The sequence below is a fragment of the Adiantum capillus-veneris genome, chromosome 11 (assembly GCF_014529385.1).
Source record: "Adiantum capillus-veneris isolate H3 chromosome 11, ASM1452938v2, whole genome shotgun sequence".
Lineage (NCBI taxonomy): Eukaryota > Viridiplantae > Streptophyta > Polypodiopsida > Polypodiales > Pteridaceae > Adiantum > Adiantum capillus-veneris.
In genome coordinates this window covers 113,474,614-113,492,382 of record NC_140941.1, presented here as the reverse complement: position 1 = coordinate 113,492,382, position 17,769 = coordinate 113,474,614, and the positions used below count along the sequence as shown (strand labels likewise).

General features: G+C 48.3%; 1 protein-coding gene across 9 annotated transcripts in view; it reads left to right on the top strand.

The window, feature by feature from the left end:
• Window positions 1-17,769, top strand: part of LOC147447853 (uncharacterized) — a 160,868-nt gene that overhangs the window by 40,753 nt on the left and 102,346 nt on the right. For all 9 annotated transcript variants that reach the window (XR_015189649.1, XM_086523681.1, XM_086523679.1 and 6 more), the window contains 4 exons: window positions 1,757-1,843; window positions 1,980-2,068; window positions 2,172-2,282; window positions 2,358-2,495. Coding sequence is in view for 8 of the 9 variants with exons in the window: in XM_086523681.1 (XP_086379807.1) it covers window positions 1,757-1,843; window positions 1,980-2,068; window positions 2,172-2,282; window positions 2,358-2,495 (425 nt within the window). In the remaining variant the exon portion in view is untranslated. The remainder of the gene's footprint in view (window positions 1-1,756; window positions 1,844-1,979; window positions 2,069-2,171; window positions 2,283-2,357; window positions 2,496-17,769) is intronic.

Sequence of the window (17,769 nt, the reverse complement as noted above, 5' to 3'; positions counted from 1 at the left end):
CTAGTGGACATCGTGGCCAGGTCACCACCGCCACCCAGTGGGGATAGACTTAGATGATGTTCTTTATGAGCCGTTGGTGGCTCTTGAGGATGGTACATATGAGTAGTCGCTCTGGGGCAGTGGGGTATCTTGTACGTAGTAGTCGTCTAGAGTGGGTTTTTACACAGAGCACGTCTGCACCATCCCGGCATCTAAGCCTCGACACCCCCATTGTACCTGAGAGTCCTGGGCTGGAGCTGAGTGTGCTGCCACGCCAGAGAGTCTGTATCAGTCTTTGAGATAGTCAAGTCATATGTTCTGGTCTGCTGCTGTGTCTTTGAGAGCTCTGTTGATGTCTATTGTTTCCTTTCTGTTCATCTGTTTGAGGGAGATTCAGTCTGTTTGAGTGAGATTGTCACGCACATTGCACTGAGGACCACCCACTTTAGAGAGCACGATACGTTATCCGCGCTACAACAACTGTTTTAACCAGAAGATTTCTTTTCCTTCCATGAGCATTGTGTCATACACAAATTGCCAGTCGTTCGCACTACTTTTTTACAATATACCCATTGTCCTTCTCTATGACTTCTGTTTTAACGTTTGGGATTGATTATGGCTTGGCGAGGGGGAATTGTGGTTAGCATGTTGAGGTTATAGAGGATCCTCTACCTTGTTAGCCTTCAAGAGGGGACCTTGGTGGTGATGGCGGTGACCTTGCTGAGACTGGCTGGACATGACATGATGATCAAGCTTCTATACTTGTGACAGCTCTGGCAGAGGTTCTTTTTTTGACTCTTTTGCATTTCCAGTTCTACCTAACCACGTAGACACATTGTACGTTGGATTTTGTCTCATAGGCCAATTTGTCTCTTTATAGACCTTTTTTGAATCCTTTGTCTCCATCCTTTCGCCTCCAGATTGTTCCATTCTCACATGGTGTGATTGTTGAAGTTCTTGGAGCCAGTTACATACCTCTGATAGTCATGTGTGTTTTCTGGAGTTGTCTGTGTTTTTTGCATATCAGTTTTGCCCCTCCTTTGACTTGAACTTTTGTTCAGCAGGAGTTTTGTGAGAACAAGTGTAGACCGAAGGTCCTAGATGCCATCTCTTTCAGCTTTTTGGTGGATGGTTTATGAAGTTAGCTGCATCTTTGGTAGGCCCAGCCCTCACAAGTTAGGGTTCAATGCTTCACGGTTTCTGGTGCGGGAGTGCTCAATGAGATCCTCTGTTCAACAGCAAGTTCAGCCCTCTGCAGCTGGATTTTTGCGTGAACAGTAGCATACAGTTCCTGCTTTTTGATACTCGACTTCTCTATTTCTGTTGAAGAATCTCTGGGAGATGTGCCTTGCGGCTATCTTGTGTTTGGAATTTCTAATTTATCGATAAGTTGAAGATTCTTTAAATTGAAGAGTTTCACCTCCCAAAGGACATCTCAAATCAGCAGTTTTCAAAAGGACACGTTTCAGTCCAATTCTACAAGATCTATTTGGCATCAGAATGCTACGAATGGATGATGTTCCGTTGATATCTTCATTGGTTGGGGAAGTTATATATGAAAGTCATTAGCTATTATTGTAAACATGTTCTCTCGTATCAGCTATTTTCTATATCTTTACTAATTGCACAAGTTGTATTCATGTCATTAACCATAGCTCTATGATGAGCTTTCTTGGAGGGGCAGAAAAAAACATCAAAAGAATATTTGTTTTGTTTGGCTGGTTCGTAATGATAACTATAGTACTTCATCCAAAAATGCACCTGAAATTTTGGACAGGCACTGCATTGGCATCAGCAGGAGCTGATGGATTTGTGAAACTGTGGTCCCGCAATGGTGTGCTGAGATCTAACATTTTCCAAAGCGGTAAATGACAGATTTTAGTTTTATCCTCTTTATTTGAAGCCATGCTTATTTTAAATATGAAACAATACTAGAGTAATGCTCGAGGCGGATGCATTTATAAGTTATAACCCTGGACGAAATTTTGTGTTTTTCGCAGGGAATCCTGTCTCTGCTTTGGCTTGGGCACCTGATTCATCTCAGCTTTTATTTGCGTCAGGAAGAAATCTGACAATTAAACATATCCAGGTAGGCCAGTCTTGCTGTCCACTCCAAAGAATAATGTGACATTTGTTTTTGACAAGAAGCCGCTCAGTCTTTTTCTGACCTCCACATTCTTATTTCTTCACAGTCCTTGACCAAACATACTGTGTGGGAAAGCCATGATGCTCAGGTTATGGGGATAGATTGGAATCGGGTCAACAAACACATAGTCTCAATTGGGGCGGATGACTGCTACAAAGTAGTTCCTTTTTTATTTTTGTGAAGTTGTAAGTTTCACCTTCTAGAGTTCAATGGGGGCTTTAAATCTTTGCAGGTGTGGGATTGTTTTGGAAGGCTTTTATTCAGAAGTGCATCTCAAGTTAGCGGTCTTTCTAGTATATCATGGTGTCCATCGGGTGAAGTTTTTGTTGCAGGGGCATACAACTTGGCAGTGCTTTGTGACAATAGAGGGGTATGATTATTGCTTTTCTATTGAATTTCTGATTGTGAAGTTCCCTTTTTTCGAATACAGAGTCGAAAGCATTGTGTAGTGCAAGTGTTACATTAAATCGAAACCAAATGTTGCTTGAACATGCAAGAGGTATGTGACTGGTTTTTACACTGGAAAGAGCTGATTTTCTCCACAAATAAATTGAACTTATGGTAAAAAATCTACTACTAATGTAGTCAACAATAGTGAATTTTTTTTTGTCGTAGCCAAAGATCTGTATTGTGCACTTATTCTTTGCAAGTTATATACTTCATTTGTCAAGGCTATGCCCTCGGCATGAAGGAGATTTACGATGAGATTTTTTGGAAAGCCAACGACCCAGGATATTAAGAGCTCCAATCTGGAATGCGAAAACTGATTGTCCCTCCGAATGTCCCTCGGAATGACCCTCGGAAATTTTTGAGCTAACTTGAGTTGTTTTGCAGATATGCTGTAGGGGGATGTCACAAACTGCTGGTGTCAAGCCACTGAAGAACAGAGCCAAAACCTGCAGATCTCAGCCGAGGTGCCTAAACCCTAAGAAGAAGCGGAAGAAGAAGAAGTCCTACCTACTTATGGGACCCCATCCGATGGGGCCCAGGGAACCTAAAGATATTAAAATAAAGTAGGACGACCACACACTTAACACTCTTGCGTAAGCTGCTGATGACGTGGTAGCTGTACGAACGCCCGCAATTCGCGTTGGATTGTTGACGTGGTAGATAGTATGGAATTCCGCGTTCTATGCTGGTTGCTGACGTGGCACCTGTATGGATTTCGGTAAATTGCACTTTAGCTTTTCACTCCTGTTTTTGGGACCAGATGCTTTTGAGTTTGAAGCCTTTCATGTAAACTGCTTTTCACTGGCACGCTTCCGGGTGAAGGTGCAGAGCGTGTTCCAGCTTGTACTGAGTTGAAGCAATATAAAGAAATACCGAAATGGGCGCCAAGGTTTGGGGCTAGTGCTCTCTTGGGGTGGAACTCCGTCACTCCCTGTCTCGTTTGTCATGCATCTCTTTCAATTCAGTTGTTATTTGAAGTGCTTAAAGTTGTTTAGTCTGTTCTTTTTTGTTGGCACGTGGTGCCCGTCTGTGCCCGTTACACATACTGGGCATGTGTCTCGTCAAGGAGCCTCTGGGTGAATGGGCTCGATGGATTTCCTCCTTCGGCAATGTAATCTCCTAGTGCTCCGTCCATGTTGGTAGGATCGTGCTCCGGTTTTCAAAGGGCAAGGGAGCAAGCTGTGCTTTGATACCACTGTAATCACTTCGGCGACGGTCCAGACGGAAACACAGAGATAACTGCGAAGTTTACACTAAGCAATACCTTAAATACTTGAATAACTGAAAGAGAGACGACATGACTCGGCGGAGCTCCGAGCCAAGACTCGTTGGCCCCAAAGATTGGCGCCCCTTTCGGTATTTCTTTATTATTATTGCTCGCAAAGTACAACTCCTGAGGGTCCAACTCTCTCTGAGACTCTGCGTCCAGATGTGGTAGGGCACTTATAAACTTACAAGGGATGCAAAAAGCAGAAACCCAAAAGCATCTGATCTAAAAGCATTCAAGTCCAAAAGCATCTGCTCTCAAAAGCTAGCACCAAGACTTGCCAAAATCTGCCAACGCAATTTGCAAAAATCCGTACAGGCTGCCACGTGGTGTGTCAATGCAAAAAGCAGAAGTTTCGTACAATTGCTGCCACGTCATCAGTCATATTCATATCCTCATGCAGATCCATCTCATTCTCCCCACTCTTCACTAAGCATCCATCCAATTCAACGGCACCATGCTTGATAGGTAAGCCATCTTCCATACATACCTTAGGCTCCTTAACAAGAGGATCAAGCAAGGTAGCATCAACCATATTCACATGAGGTGTAACAAGATTATCTCCATCATTGTCCAATCTGTCAACATTCTCTTCATCATCAGGCTACCCACATCCCATACAAACCATCAAGTTTCTCATTGATATGCACTTTATCAACAACACAAGTAGTATATCTAGTTACTTCGTCACCCTTTTTCATACAATCATTCACGTCATATAATTGAGAACCCTCATCATACGCATCACCCTCTTTCTCATTTTTATCGCCCTTGGCACGGCTACCCACATCATCATACAAACCATCAAGTTTCTCATTGATATGCACTTCATCAACAACACAAGTAGTATTGTAAGGTGCAGCGGAAGTGAATGTTGAACTTTGCTCAAGATGAGTGCTCCGAACTGTGCTCAAGGTTCCTTTTACTTACGGAAGGGAGAGCCTTCCGTTCCTTTAGTGAGAGAGTGCAAATGATAACAAACAAGTGGCAAACACTGTGAATGAAGGTGCTGAGACTGAGAGATAGAGAGAGAAGAATACGACACCAGAATGTTGTCAAACCCTCCTCCGAAGGCCCCACTCTCTATGGCGAGAGCGGTCTACTATTGATCGCACAAATCTCTACAATGCAATGGACTTGCCGACGCTGTCGACGACGATGAGGACGACGACAAGACGGGCTGAAACCTGAAAACGCTAATGGCTGAAATCTACAAATATTTTATCTGCTGAATTCTGACTCTATGTCGGTGACGACGGCGATGCGACGACGACGTGCTGAAAACGTAGATGCTGAAATCTGCGTTTTCCGGGCTGAATCTGCAAACGTTGGCTGATTTGACAGTGCAACGAGGATCTGCTGCGGGAAGGTGAGATCTGCGAGGTTTGGGGGCTATTCTATGGTGTCTATCTACTAAAAACTAAAAACGCTAAGGCAAAGGCTGAATCTATCGCCAAGGAACTGCAAAACGCTAGGTGATTTGCAACGCCAAAAACGCTAGGGCTGATTCGAATCTGCTGCAAAAACGCTGTGAATCTGTTTTGAAAATCTGCTAACGCCAAGCTTGATCTGCTGACTTCAAAAAACTGGGCTGTCCTTGATGAAAAACGCTAGGCTTCATCTTTGATATGTTGGCGGGAAAACGCTAGGTTGGCCTGCCGGGGAGTCTTGCTGAGAAGGTGCTCTGTTGGACACTTGGTCCCTGCTGCCTCTTCTGCCAGAAAGTGCTAGCACTAGGTTTTCTTATATACTGACTTACAAAGTTTGCCCTACCCAGTTTCCCAACAAAGTCACTTATTAATAATAAGTAAAAAATGGCTAAAATAGGAAAAATAGGTCTATGCACTGTAAAAATGCTCCTGATGGGTTCTGAGTGAAATCTGATGATCATGCTGTGTGCAACCAGAGGATATGTATCTATTCTAAGTGTCTGGACATGCACGGTTTGCGAACAGACTCACAAAAGTGCCCATTATACACATCACCCTCTTTCTTATTTTTATCGCCCTTGACCTCCATCATGTGATCCTTGACTACCTCATCTACAAGACAAGAACTCACAACAACCATATTTGTATCACAAACATACTCCTCTTCATTAGAACATACCTTAGAAGGATCAACCATATGACTTGGATGTTCAACATGCTCATGCCCTTGCACTTGGGACTCATTCATGATCATGGTAGAATTCTTGCATACATCCACCTTACTAGCATCATCATCTTTGACACGAGAGTGACGTCAAATTGCTTAAACAACAAAGATGATATACATTGAGCATTTCTCTTCATCTCATTATGCATATGAAATTCTTTCTTTACATTTTCAAGAGAATGAGAAACATTGAAGTCTTCATTGTATACCTTTTTCATATTTATATCTAAGATATGAGATACATTGGCCTTCACATCTTCTTGCAATCTAAGCTGTCTCACTCTCTCTAGCTTCAGCCTTCCATTCCTTATGCTTTGCAACCTTCAATGCATCCTCAAAGGTCTTTGGTCTTTTAAGCTCAACCTTCAACCTCAAATCAGCCCTCAAACTTTGCATGAACATACACTTCTTAAGCATAAGAGAAGGAACATCACTGCCTAAAGCAGCACACCATCTTCTTCACAAAGCATTGAACTCTCCTTGACAAAGGCTTCTACACTTTGGCCATCACCGTGCACAAGTCCTTCAATGGAGTGCCATACATCCGTTGGGTCCTCTACCTTCTTGAACTTCTCAAGAAAAGCCTTCTTTAATGCATCATACGTCATCACTTGTGGAGGTTGAGATGGTTTCAACCAAAACTCATACTCATCATATCATGTCCTTGCATCCCCTTTCAAGCAATAGAACAAAATCTTCACCATAAGCATTGGGTCTTCCTTATTTGCAATCAGACAAGAAAACTCTAACTTTTCAATGAGCTCATCAGCATCCTCACCTACATGACCATAAAACTTTGGAAAATTTGGAACCATAGCCATCATAGCTGTAAATTGAAAGTCACTTGAAGAAGATCCTCGGTGGCGGGCACCGAAACATTGTTGGGCAAAAGAAAAAGTAAGACAAATCTACAGCTTTATAGCCCAAGAGCGTCAAAACTTCAACTTCAACACCAAAAAGTATACCAAAACCACTCTTAGTAAACCCCAATCAAAAGGCCTATGCTCCCTTGGGAATTTACAAGGGCACGCCCACCCAAAGGACCATAGTAAAAGTATGGATTTATAGCACACACCGACCAATGCATATGAAGACAAGGGCCTCCCCTTTCACAATTGAACACCACAAACCCACAATTTCAACATCATTTCGACAATTTGTAGATACATGCCCTCCCAATCTGACTGCACATAATTTTCCACAAGGCTGCCATATCCATAACCCTGTAGAGAACTAGTCGTAACTTGAAGAGAACAACTCCAATTGGGTCACTTCAAAGTTTGGAATAAAGCTTGAAAAATGACTGGCGAGAAAGCTGAAGATGATCAAAATTGATTCTATACGCCGCTATGTGCAAAATCGACGCAAACAGAGAGCTGTCTTGGTACGACTACACGTAGAGAAGGCAAGGAGAGGGCAAAAAACTGCATCCAAAAGCATCAAGGAGGCACAATGAGCTACTTGAACTTTTTAAAGTTTTTACATGAGTTTTAGTTATATACAAGTCTCACTTCAAAAACCTCACTAACATGCACTTACAATAACCCTAAAGATGGCGCTACATTAGCGACTTGCCCTGCATGTACATGTACTTGCTAAAGCAAGCTTAAAAGCCCACACACACTTTTGACATCGGTCATCATGTCCATATGTACAAATTTACAAAAAACGGGGTGACAAAAATGCGGTCAACATAGTCAAGAAACATAGTCGTCCATGGTCTTTGTGGCAAGCATTTTCAAGTTGCCCCATTCTGCCAAGATCCGGACTCCAAAGAGAGAAGTCATATAATTGCGTGCAAATATTGTCTTGAAAGCTTGCCAGGTCCTTGGAGCATGCGGTTGCGTCGCGATTGAACTCCACTACTGCATTGCATTATCTTTAAGAAATCCCGTTGCTCCAGAAATCTTGGATTCTTCTATATAGTTCCCCAAAGCATAGATGTTGTCGAATTGTTGTAGGAACTGAAATGCTTTGTTCTGATCTTTCATTTGCGGAAAAGGTAAAAAATTTGAATGTCGTGCCGCCATCCTTGAAATTTTTTGGTTGGTTAGGTGCGTATCCCAGGTACGGATAATAAGGGTATCCATATGGGCTCGAACCATTGTAGGCTGGTGACGTAGTGGTGGTGGATGTGGGGGCAACCCCGGTGACAAAGGCGGTTGCCTTGGATCAGGGTCAGATGGCTGTACCATATTGGTAAAGACTCCCCCTATCGGAATAGATGGCTGGGAAGGTTGCTGGTTGGAAGCTCTCGTACTTTTTGGTGCCGGAGGAGGGAGTACCACTTGGGGGATCAGAGGGGGTAACATGTAATTTAGAAACTGTTGAAAACTTTGCAGCATCGGGAGATTCTGCGGAGGATGCTGCGAAAGAATGTCGCGAAGCTCATCGAGGAGAATTGCAAGTATTCTACCGAATCCATGGACGCCATGTCTTGGATTCCTTATGGCTTATGCCTTGTAAGACAGAGCGATGAAGACGAGAGCGTGCCCAATGCGTGATGGAGTAAGGGTGGGAGTGGCTAACAAGTCCCAACACGAAGATTCTTGCTCTGTGTGCTCTTTGGTAGGACCGGTATGCTCTCAGAAAAGCACACGCCTAAAGCTCTGATACCATTGTCACGGGGACGGGCACCACGTGCCAACGGAAAAGAACAGACTGAACAACTTTAAGCATTTCAAGTAACAACTGAACTGAAGTATTTCTTTATATTGTTTCAACTCAGTACAAGCTGGTACTCCACGCTCTGCACCTTCACTCGGAAGCATGCCAAAGAATGAGCCCATGGCACAAATTTAAAGGCCCTTGGCCTATGAGAAGCAGTTACTTAAAAAGCTTCAAACTCCAAAGCATTTGGTCTCAAAAGCACTAGCGCCAAAAGTTGCCAACGTGTTTTGCGGAAATTCGTATATTTGTCACGTCAGCATGTCAACGTAAATTGCGGGACGCCCGTACCGTTGCCACATCATTAGTCTTTACGCAAAAGTCTTTTGTGTGTGTGTGTGAGGGCGGTCTGGCTTTATTTTAATATTCTTGTCACTTGGGCCCCATCGGACGGGGTCCCATAAGTTGGTAAACTAATAACTGAGAACTCTTTAATTGCTTGGCCCACTTGGCGAGACTTGTAAGTTGGTGAAAACTTCTTCTGCTGTTGCTTCTGCTTCTTCTTCTTCTTCTTCTGCTATTGCTAGGGTTTAGGCCCCTTGGCCGGGATCTGGAGGTTGGCTCCGTTCTTTAGTGGCTTGACACATCAACAGTTTGTGACACATGCTATATGGATGTATTTTCTTGTGGGGATGGTCATGGACATGGTTTGCTTGATTGAAATGTGAAAAGACAGGATATAATATGATAGTAACAAGATTTAGTAGATCAAGACATCCGTGAAGAGATCAGCACGGTCTGGATGTCGACAAAAATGTGATTGATGAGTGATGTCTATGTAGACGTGCTGGATTGGTGGACTTTGTTGCATGGGTATATAGAGTTGGTGTTTACCGAAGAAAGTTTCCGTCCTTTGGCTATCAGGTGTAGCGGAAGTGTTTTTAGCTCGGATCTAGTACTCCGCACAAACAAAAGGGAGTCTTTTTCTTCACTTGAAAGAACTGAACCGAACTGAATGAAAGAGAGACACAAGAGAGAGAAAAGAGAGGACACAGGGATGTCGGCTCCCAACCCTCAAGGGACCCCTTGCTCTGTTGCCAGAGCAAGTACTTTCTTTATTCTTGCACAATGCTCATACAATGACGGAATGCTAAGACGCTGATGCTGATGGGTGCTGATGCTACTGACACTGGAAACTGTTGATTCTATGTCAAAGTGGACGATGACGACGATGGTGGCGACGACGACGATGACAATGTCGATGATGACGATGACGTTGTCGAGGCTGAAATTTGAAATGCTAGGTACTTCTTTTGAGGGCAAAATATGTTGGGTGAAGTGCTTTTAAACCTGATGCTTTTGGGCATCCCTCGTAAGTTTAAAAGAGCCTAGAGGGCCACTTTTTTGGAGGAGCATCTGGACCTAGAGTCTTGGAGAGAGTTGAACCCTCGTGAGTTGTAGTTTGCGAAGAGCAATAATATAGAAATACAGAAAGGGAATCCAGTCTTTGGGGCCAGTGCGTCTTGGATCAAAACTCCGCCGTGCCGTCTTGACCCCCTCTCCCCCCCCACCCTCCTCCTCTCTCTCTCTCTCTCTCTTCAAGTTGAGTGATTTTGCAATTTTTGTGGTTGCTATTGATTTCTTTCTTGAAGTGTCCAAGCTTGTAATAGTGTTTATTTTTTTCCCGAGAAAGAGATCCTTCTATTAGTTAATGAAAACTACCCATAGGGCTACATCCACCTCTGCAAGAGAGGGCTACAACAAGCATGATGGGGAGACTCTCCCAATGAAAAAACAGCATATATACAATGAGGCTAAATCAAGAGATGGGAGGAGGGAAGAGCCACACAGGTGGACAGTAGTGCCATCTGAGCACCCCCTGGACTATGGTGTAGAAAGGCCCAGGGCACCAGAGTCGAAGGAAAGCCTCGCGGCGCTCTGCATGCAGTCGGAGCTACCCTGTAGTCCCTCAAGCTGTCCTCTAAGAGTATGGATCAGCTATAGCCAAAAGTCACGAACAGTCTCTGCTGGTGGCACAGGGCGAGCCTCAAAGATGAGGAAACAGCGGGCCCGCCAGATGAACCAAAGTGTCAGGCCACTGATGAGCTCCCAGCACTCCTCTCTCTCACTGCACCACTCCTGTGGAGTAAGCTCTGTAGCAGGCTGGAGTGTAGGTCGCCCCCCTTGCATCACTATCATCCTGCTGGTGGAAGATAGCTCAAACTGAAGTGCCGGGCCGGTGAGTGTGGACCAGGCCGCTGCCCCCCAAGTGTACTGTCGAGCCGTGGAGAGAGCAGGCATCAGCCGAAGAACTCGGAGCCACACCTGCTGGGCCGAAGGACAGTCCCAAAGACAATGACGCCGACTCTCCACCAACTGGTCACAGACTGCACATGCGGCCGAGAGACCACAATGCACAAGCCAACTCCCTACTGCCGTGGCTCTGTGTGCAACCAACCACTGAAACAAAGTGACGCGCCTCGGCTGTTTGGAGTCCCACAGCCTCTGCCAAAAGTCTGCTAAGAACTCGACTGTAAGGCCCTCCTCCTGCCAATGACGTGCTGCAGCGGGGCGGACCTCTCTCTGTGCTGCAAGTATATGACGTCCAAGCCGAACAGTGTATTGAAAGAAGGGGACTCCTGGGCGGTTTGCAGAAGAGAGGGGTTCCCTCCATAACCACTCACCAGGATCCCATTGTACTCGTGCCAGTGGACAACACTCCCAAGCCCATAGCCTCCAGTGTCCAGTCTCAAGAGCTGCTGGGTCAGGGTCTATGATGCAAGTCCTCCCACAGATGCCCACAACTCGGATCCTTTGGAAACAGCACTCTGCTACCTGCGGGGCCTCTACTGCAACTCGCTGTAATCGTCCCCCACCCTGAAGCTCGAAGAACACGGTTGGGACAGTCTCTGAGCAGGCCCTGTCTGAAATGAGAACCTCAAGTCGTGTGAAGGCTCCTATCCACCGGGGTGCTACTGGCTCGAGAGGCGTGAGCCACTCAGCTGGAACTGACTCTGAGCACCCCTCTCATGCCCTGTAACTGTAAACCCTGCACCTCCTCTGACAAACCTGTGAACTCTAGCCAGTCACCTAGAGAGCGCGCTGGACCTGCTGCCATGGGACCCCAAGAAACATGAGGCCGACTCCCAACCAAGCGGCCTCTCTGAGTGCTAACCATGGGGTTCCAGACGAGGGGCTACCGTAGGCGCTCCTCCGTGCACGTCGGCTGTCTCTGCTCTAGGCCACACCGTAAGAGCTCCCAAGATCGAAGCAAACTCACAGCGAAGCGGTCCTCCAGTCTCCTGCTCAAACCAACTCGGCGCAACTCTGTAAAGATCCATCTGGTCGAAGGTTGCCAAGGGCCTCCTGACTGAGGCACCTTGGCACGAAGCCTTTGCAGCAAGAACTCCTTCCAGGGCTCCTTGCCTGGAAGAAGTCCTCTGACGACGAACTTCCCAAGAAGGGCTCTGCTCTGCTGTGCTGGGTCAATGATCCCAAGCCCTCCCTGAGAACAAGGAAGTGTGATGACCGACCAAGCCACCTTGGCTTGGGCAATTTGAGTGTCACGACCTGACCAAAGGAAGTTCCTGATTAGCCTCTCAACCTGACTGATACAAGAACTCGAGAAGATCCAGCAAGAAGTGATGTACCACATAGTCGCCAACAACACCTGGTTGGCAACTACTGCTCTACCAGCTAGCGAAAGTTGTGCTAAGCTCCAATGTAACAGCTTTCTCCTGATGGACAGGAGAAGAGGAGCAATCTGCTGCTCGGGGGACAAGTCCAAACCAACCTGACAACCCAAGTACCGAACTGCAGTCCCTGGGGGAATCCACCTGAAACCCTCTTCTGGCATCGAATCTGGCACAGGAGCACTGCCAACCGAGAAATCCCCTGTCTTTCTCCAGTTGATCAGTGCGCCCGATGCACAACAGAAGGTCTCCAAAGCCTGCTCACATCTGTGTAGATTGGCCTCCTGGCCCTCTAAGTACAAGGCTGAGTCGTCGGCAAACTTAGCGTCCAGAAGCTCATCCCCCCGTATAGGGAGTGCTAAGCCCCTCAGACCAACCTGCTATGACACCAAAAATCTGCTCATCGCCTCCGTATAGAACAGAAAGAGAAAGGGGGCAAGAGGACAACCCTGTCTGACCGATCGTGGGAGCATGAAGCGCTCACCTCTACCTCCTGCCAAAAGCACCTAATTGTGAGCCTGTCTGTATAAAGCTGACACCCCTCTGATCCAAGCATCTGAGAAGCCCATCTTGCGTAGAGTGCCCTCTAGAAAGTCCTAGTCAACTCTGTCGTATGTCTTCTCAAAATCGAGAAGAAGAATCACAAGTTCCTCCCCACGGAGCCGTGCCAGGGCAGAAGCCTCCCAGAAAGTGAAGATGTTGTCAAGGATACTGCGTTCCTTGACAAAACCTGTCTGAGTCCCATGTATAAGGCTCTCCAAAAGTGGCTGAATCCTCAAAGTCAGAGCCTTGGCAAGAATTTTGTAGGCTGAGTTGAGGATGGTGATGGGGCGCCACTGTCGAATCTCATCCAAGGAGCCACCCTCCTTTGGAATGATGTAAATCAGGCCCTCACTCATGCTATCCGGCATCACTCCTGTGTGCAGAATGTACTGAAAGGCACTACAAAGATCTGGGCCAAGCAGGTCCCAGTACTCCAAGAAGAAGCTGGGAGTCAGCCCATCCTCACCTGGACAGCTACCATGAGGGAGGGCCCTAAGAGCCGTGTGCAGCTCCTCAAGCTGAAGAGGCATCTCTAGCCTCTGGCGCATCTCGTCAGTCACAAGACAAGGCATCTGTGCCCAAACCTGCTCCCTGTATGCATCCTGCCGCTCTGATTGGGGCTCAGCCGGACAGTAACTCACGGTAAAAGTCAGTAGCAACTGCACGCATATCCTCGGGCTCACAAACAACTGACCCATCGGGACTCCTCAACTGATTGACCTCGGCATGTGAGTGCCGAGGTCCCACTGTCTCAAAGAAAGCACCTGTCACTCTGTCACCCACCTGAGTCCACTGAGATGCCTGTCGGTGAAAGGCAAACTCATGACGCCTCTCCTCTGTGCAAGCAAGCTCCTGTCGAGCCTGCTGTAACTGCTCCTCCAACCATGGACTGTCTGGATGCTGCTCCTGCATCCTGTGTAGTGAAGCAATGCCTCGTCTGAGACGCTGCTGCTCCTCTCTCGCTGTAACCCGTCGAGGCAGAGAGTCCTGGAGAAAAAAGTGGCTAAGCTGAGCTAGGCCTAAGGCCACTCTGTCTGCAGGTAGAGCCTGGCTGTCCTTGCCCTCTGTCCAGAGAGCCTCTACCCTCTCTCTGAGTGCTGAGTCCAACAAGACCCGCTCTGGGATGCGAAGCATCGTGCTCCCACTCCTCTGCCTGTCTGCCACTGTGAGGATCACTGGTGCATGGTCCGAGAAGGATGTCCCTGCTAGGATGCCCATTGATCCCCCCAAGTCACTGAAGTGGTCACTAGTGTAGAAGCGATCTATCCGCGATAGATTCACTCCTCCCATTCTGCGGTCCGATCTAGAGAAGGCAAGACTCTCTGGAGGCCTCACAAAGCCAGAATGCTGCCATGTATCCGAGACCCTCAAAGTCATACACAACCTCTCCCAAGCTGCTAACTCGACTCCATGCACAGTAGCATGGCTGCCTCCGATCCTGTCAGAAGGGTTCTCCAACATGTTGGAAGTCCCCTCCTACACACCAATGGTCAGCCTGTGGCAAAGACTCAACAATCTGTGACCAAAACTCTGCATGAGCACTCGCCACATTGGGCGCATAGATGTTCAGGAAGGCCACAAGGCCACCCTGAACCTGCATAGTAATCCATTGAGCCTTGCTTGGCACAATAATCCCTCTGCCCACAATGGCCTGCTGCAATGAGTCCGCAATAGTCATACATACCCCAGCTTGGATGCCTCCAGGTCCAAAAGCAGCTGACCAAAAGGTATCATATCGTCCACGCAAAATCTGACCACATCGCGGAAGGCGGCTCTCAGACAGATGGTGCTCCTGAAGCATAAGGAGATCAATCTCTCCTTCCACAAGGCAACGCTGAAGCTCCTGACGCAATCGGCCCCGCTGTCGCTGAAACTGGGGCCCACCTAATCCCTGCACGTTCCACGAGACGATCCTCATGGGGAGCTAGAGAGAACAGATGCTGCTGAAGCAGCAAGATGGGCTATCTTCGAGGCTGGCTTGGATGGGGAGTAATCCGCATCCGAGCGTCCTCTAGATAGACGAGACTGCAGTGAGTGCCTAGCCCAAGCCCAAGCAGAGCGAGCCGTGCGTAAAGCAACCTCCTCTGTCCAAGAGTCCTCATGAATGTATACATAGCAAGGCAAACACTGCATATCAACAAAAAAGTACACCACAATGTGCCTACATCTTGCTGAGTCTGGGGGTGTCATCGCAAACTTGGCCAGTGGCCACAAAGTCTGCAGCAAATCTGTAACTCCAAGTTCTCCCATGTGGTGAGAGAACTCGAGAACTTGTGTATGCAACCATCCCACCACTGAGTCGAGGGACCACTCTGTCTCGGTCCTACCACAGAGGGGGAAGGAGAAACCAACTGCTGAGTCCAAGGCCTCTGTCCCTCTAGCGGCGAGGAATAAAGCATGGACCCTGAAGGAGGCTGCCTCGTGGTCTGCTGCGGAATCGCCGAGAAAGCGAGTGAACCTGTAGTCGAAGAAATCCCAGCGGCGTCGGAGGTTAATGCTCGAGGGATAGCTGCAAGGGAAGATGTCTGAATCTGCAGAGGGGGCCGCAAGAAGGGCTGACCCTCTCTCGCTAGGCGACTCGTGGAAAAGGCGTTGCCAAGAGATCTCCTAGCCGCCGGCGAGGGACCAGTCTCCTGAGTTGACTGTGGTACTGGAGTAGGAGGGGGGGGAGAAGGAGCTGGGGGGGGGGGGGGGGCAGAGGGGAAGAAAAGTGGGGTGGGGCGATAGAGGTAGAGGGGCGAGGTGGGGAGTGGATGGGAGCAGAGGGCGGGGGGGAGGATGAGGAGGAGGAGGGGAACTCTGAAGGTGGGGTGGCTGGCGAGGGTGAAGCGGAGGTGGAGGCTGGCGTAGGGGGCTCCTCCTGCTCAAGAGGACCAAAGCGGTTCTCAGTGGGAACCCACTATTGCTGAGTAGGCACCTGAGGGCCACTCTGAGTGCCAGGCTGTCGCTGTGGCCCTTGGCGTCGACGGCCATGGGCCTGCTGCCACCCCTCCTCCGCTGGAGCCCCAGGCTCGGAGGGTGGCTCTGAATCTATGCGCTGTGCCGCTGGCTGAGGCTGCGGCCCAGCCTTGGCAGGCTGAGGCTGAGGCTGAGGTGCAGGTCGTGGCCTCCTCCGTGGACAGGCCTTCGCTAGGTGGCCCATCTGTCTGCAAATGAAGCACTGGTTCGAGAGACCCGAGTACTCCACACTCTGTCTAAACCAACCCCCACTCACCCGAGGCAGAAGGATGACCTTCGGGAGCGTGTGGGTATCTCTGACCAAAAATCTAACTGAGGGGATGCCAGCCGCCTTGGCAGCTACTGATGCTGCCGTACGAGGTGATTCCAGGACAGTCCCGATGGCGGAGCCAATCCTGGAGAGAAGTGGTAGGTACTCCCTTTGTAAACCCGGAAAGCAGACTGAGATGGGTATGTCTGCCTCCTCTACTAGCACATCCGAAGTCGTATCAAAACCATGTCGCCACTGTCGAAAGTGGGCGCGCGATGCTCGGATGGCCAGTGGAGTCATAGCTATGACCTTGGAGGCCATCTCGGAGGTCTCGAACTCGATCTGGTAGTACCCCCGTCCGAGAATCTGGACATCCAAGATCTTGCCCACCTCTGCGAGAAGGCGGGCCTGGAGAAGGTCTCGCAGCTCTCCTCTGCTAGGTCGGGTGCCGAGAACCTTGCAGATGACCGAAGTCGCTGCAAACGCTGTACCTCTGCGGCAAGGCTCGCTTGCTCTGTCGGCGAAAGAGCAAGTCGAATGGTGGGCTCAGCGGGATCGGGCGAGGGGGCTTCAGGCGAGTCCCTCTGTGGCGAAGCTGGAGCCTCCATCTGTGTCTACTGTTGTGGCGTAAGAAGAGGACGGCGGGCGGAATCTGCAACTTGGCACGCAAAGCACTGCCCCAAAATGGACTCAATGCTGTAGGTACCGATTTGCAGGATGCAACTGGGAGGAAATAAAAAGCAGGCGGGCCGGGGGGGGGGGGGGGGTAATGCGGGAGCGCTGGCAGCAAAAGGCGGGGGCGGCAATGGCGGGAGCGACTGCACCAAGGGGAGGGCAGCTGGCGGCAGAGGCAGCATGGGCGGAAAAGGCGGGCGGGGCTGAAGCAGCAGCAGTAGCGCGAGCTGCTACAACAGGGTTAGGGCAACGCGTGGGCGAGCAGAGCAGTGAGGGGGGTAGCGAGGGCTAGCGGGGGGGGGCAAGCGGGCAGCGCCTTGGGGGGGGGGGGGGGGGGCGAAGGCGTAGGGAGGGGATTACAGCAGCAGCGAGCAGCAAGTCTTCACTCCGGTCAAGTTTTAGCTTGTAATAGTGTTAGATACTTATACACAAATTTTAAATGTACCGAGCATTTAGAATCTTCGGAATGCACAATTTCTAAATTACGAGGATAAGTTCAGGAACATTTAACAACACACTCTCTCATACTGATTACATATCATAGAGCACACTTTCTCATGCATAGAATACGTAGATGCATTGGCCAAGACAAAGATTTTTCTTCATTCTCAAAACTCAGGTAGATAGTGATACTTTAGAGTGAGCTATTCAAGAATATATATAGAAATGTGAATCACATAACACCTTTTCACATCTCACTTACTCTTGAGGTCCAGAAGCATAGGCTAAATAGCAATTCTATACTTAATGTATGAGCACTTGCCCACAAAGAGAGAATCTAGAGAGAAGAAAAGAAAGAAGGTGGTTAGAGAGAAAGATATCGAGACCACTTAACTATTGAATTCATTAACTACCCTCATGCAAATATGAATGCTACAAATATATTTTTAGAAGGCTACAAGTAGAGGTTCACACTCTTGGCATCACAAGAACTTGTGCCTCTCCATAACTCCCTAAACTTGAATCATCCAAGAAGCATAGTGGCACTAATTCCTAGGAAAGTGTGCCCTAAGCAGTGATTAACACCTGGCACATGTGGTGATGT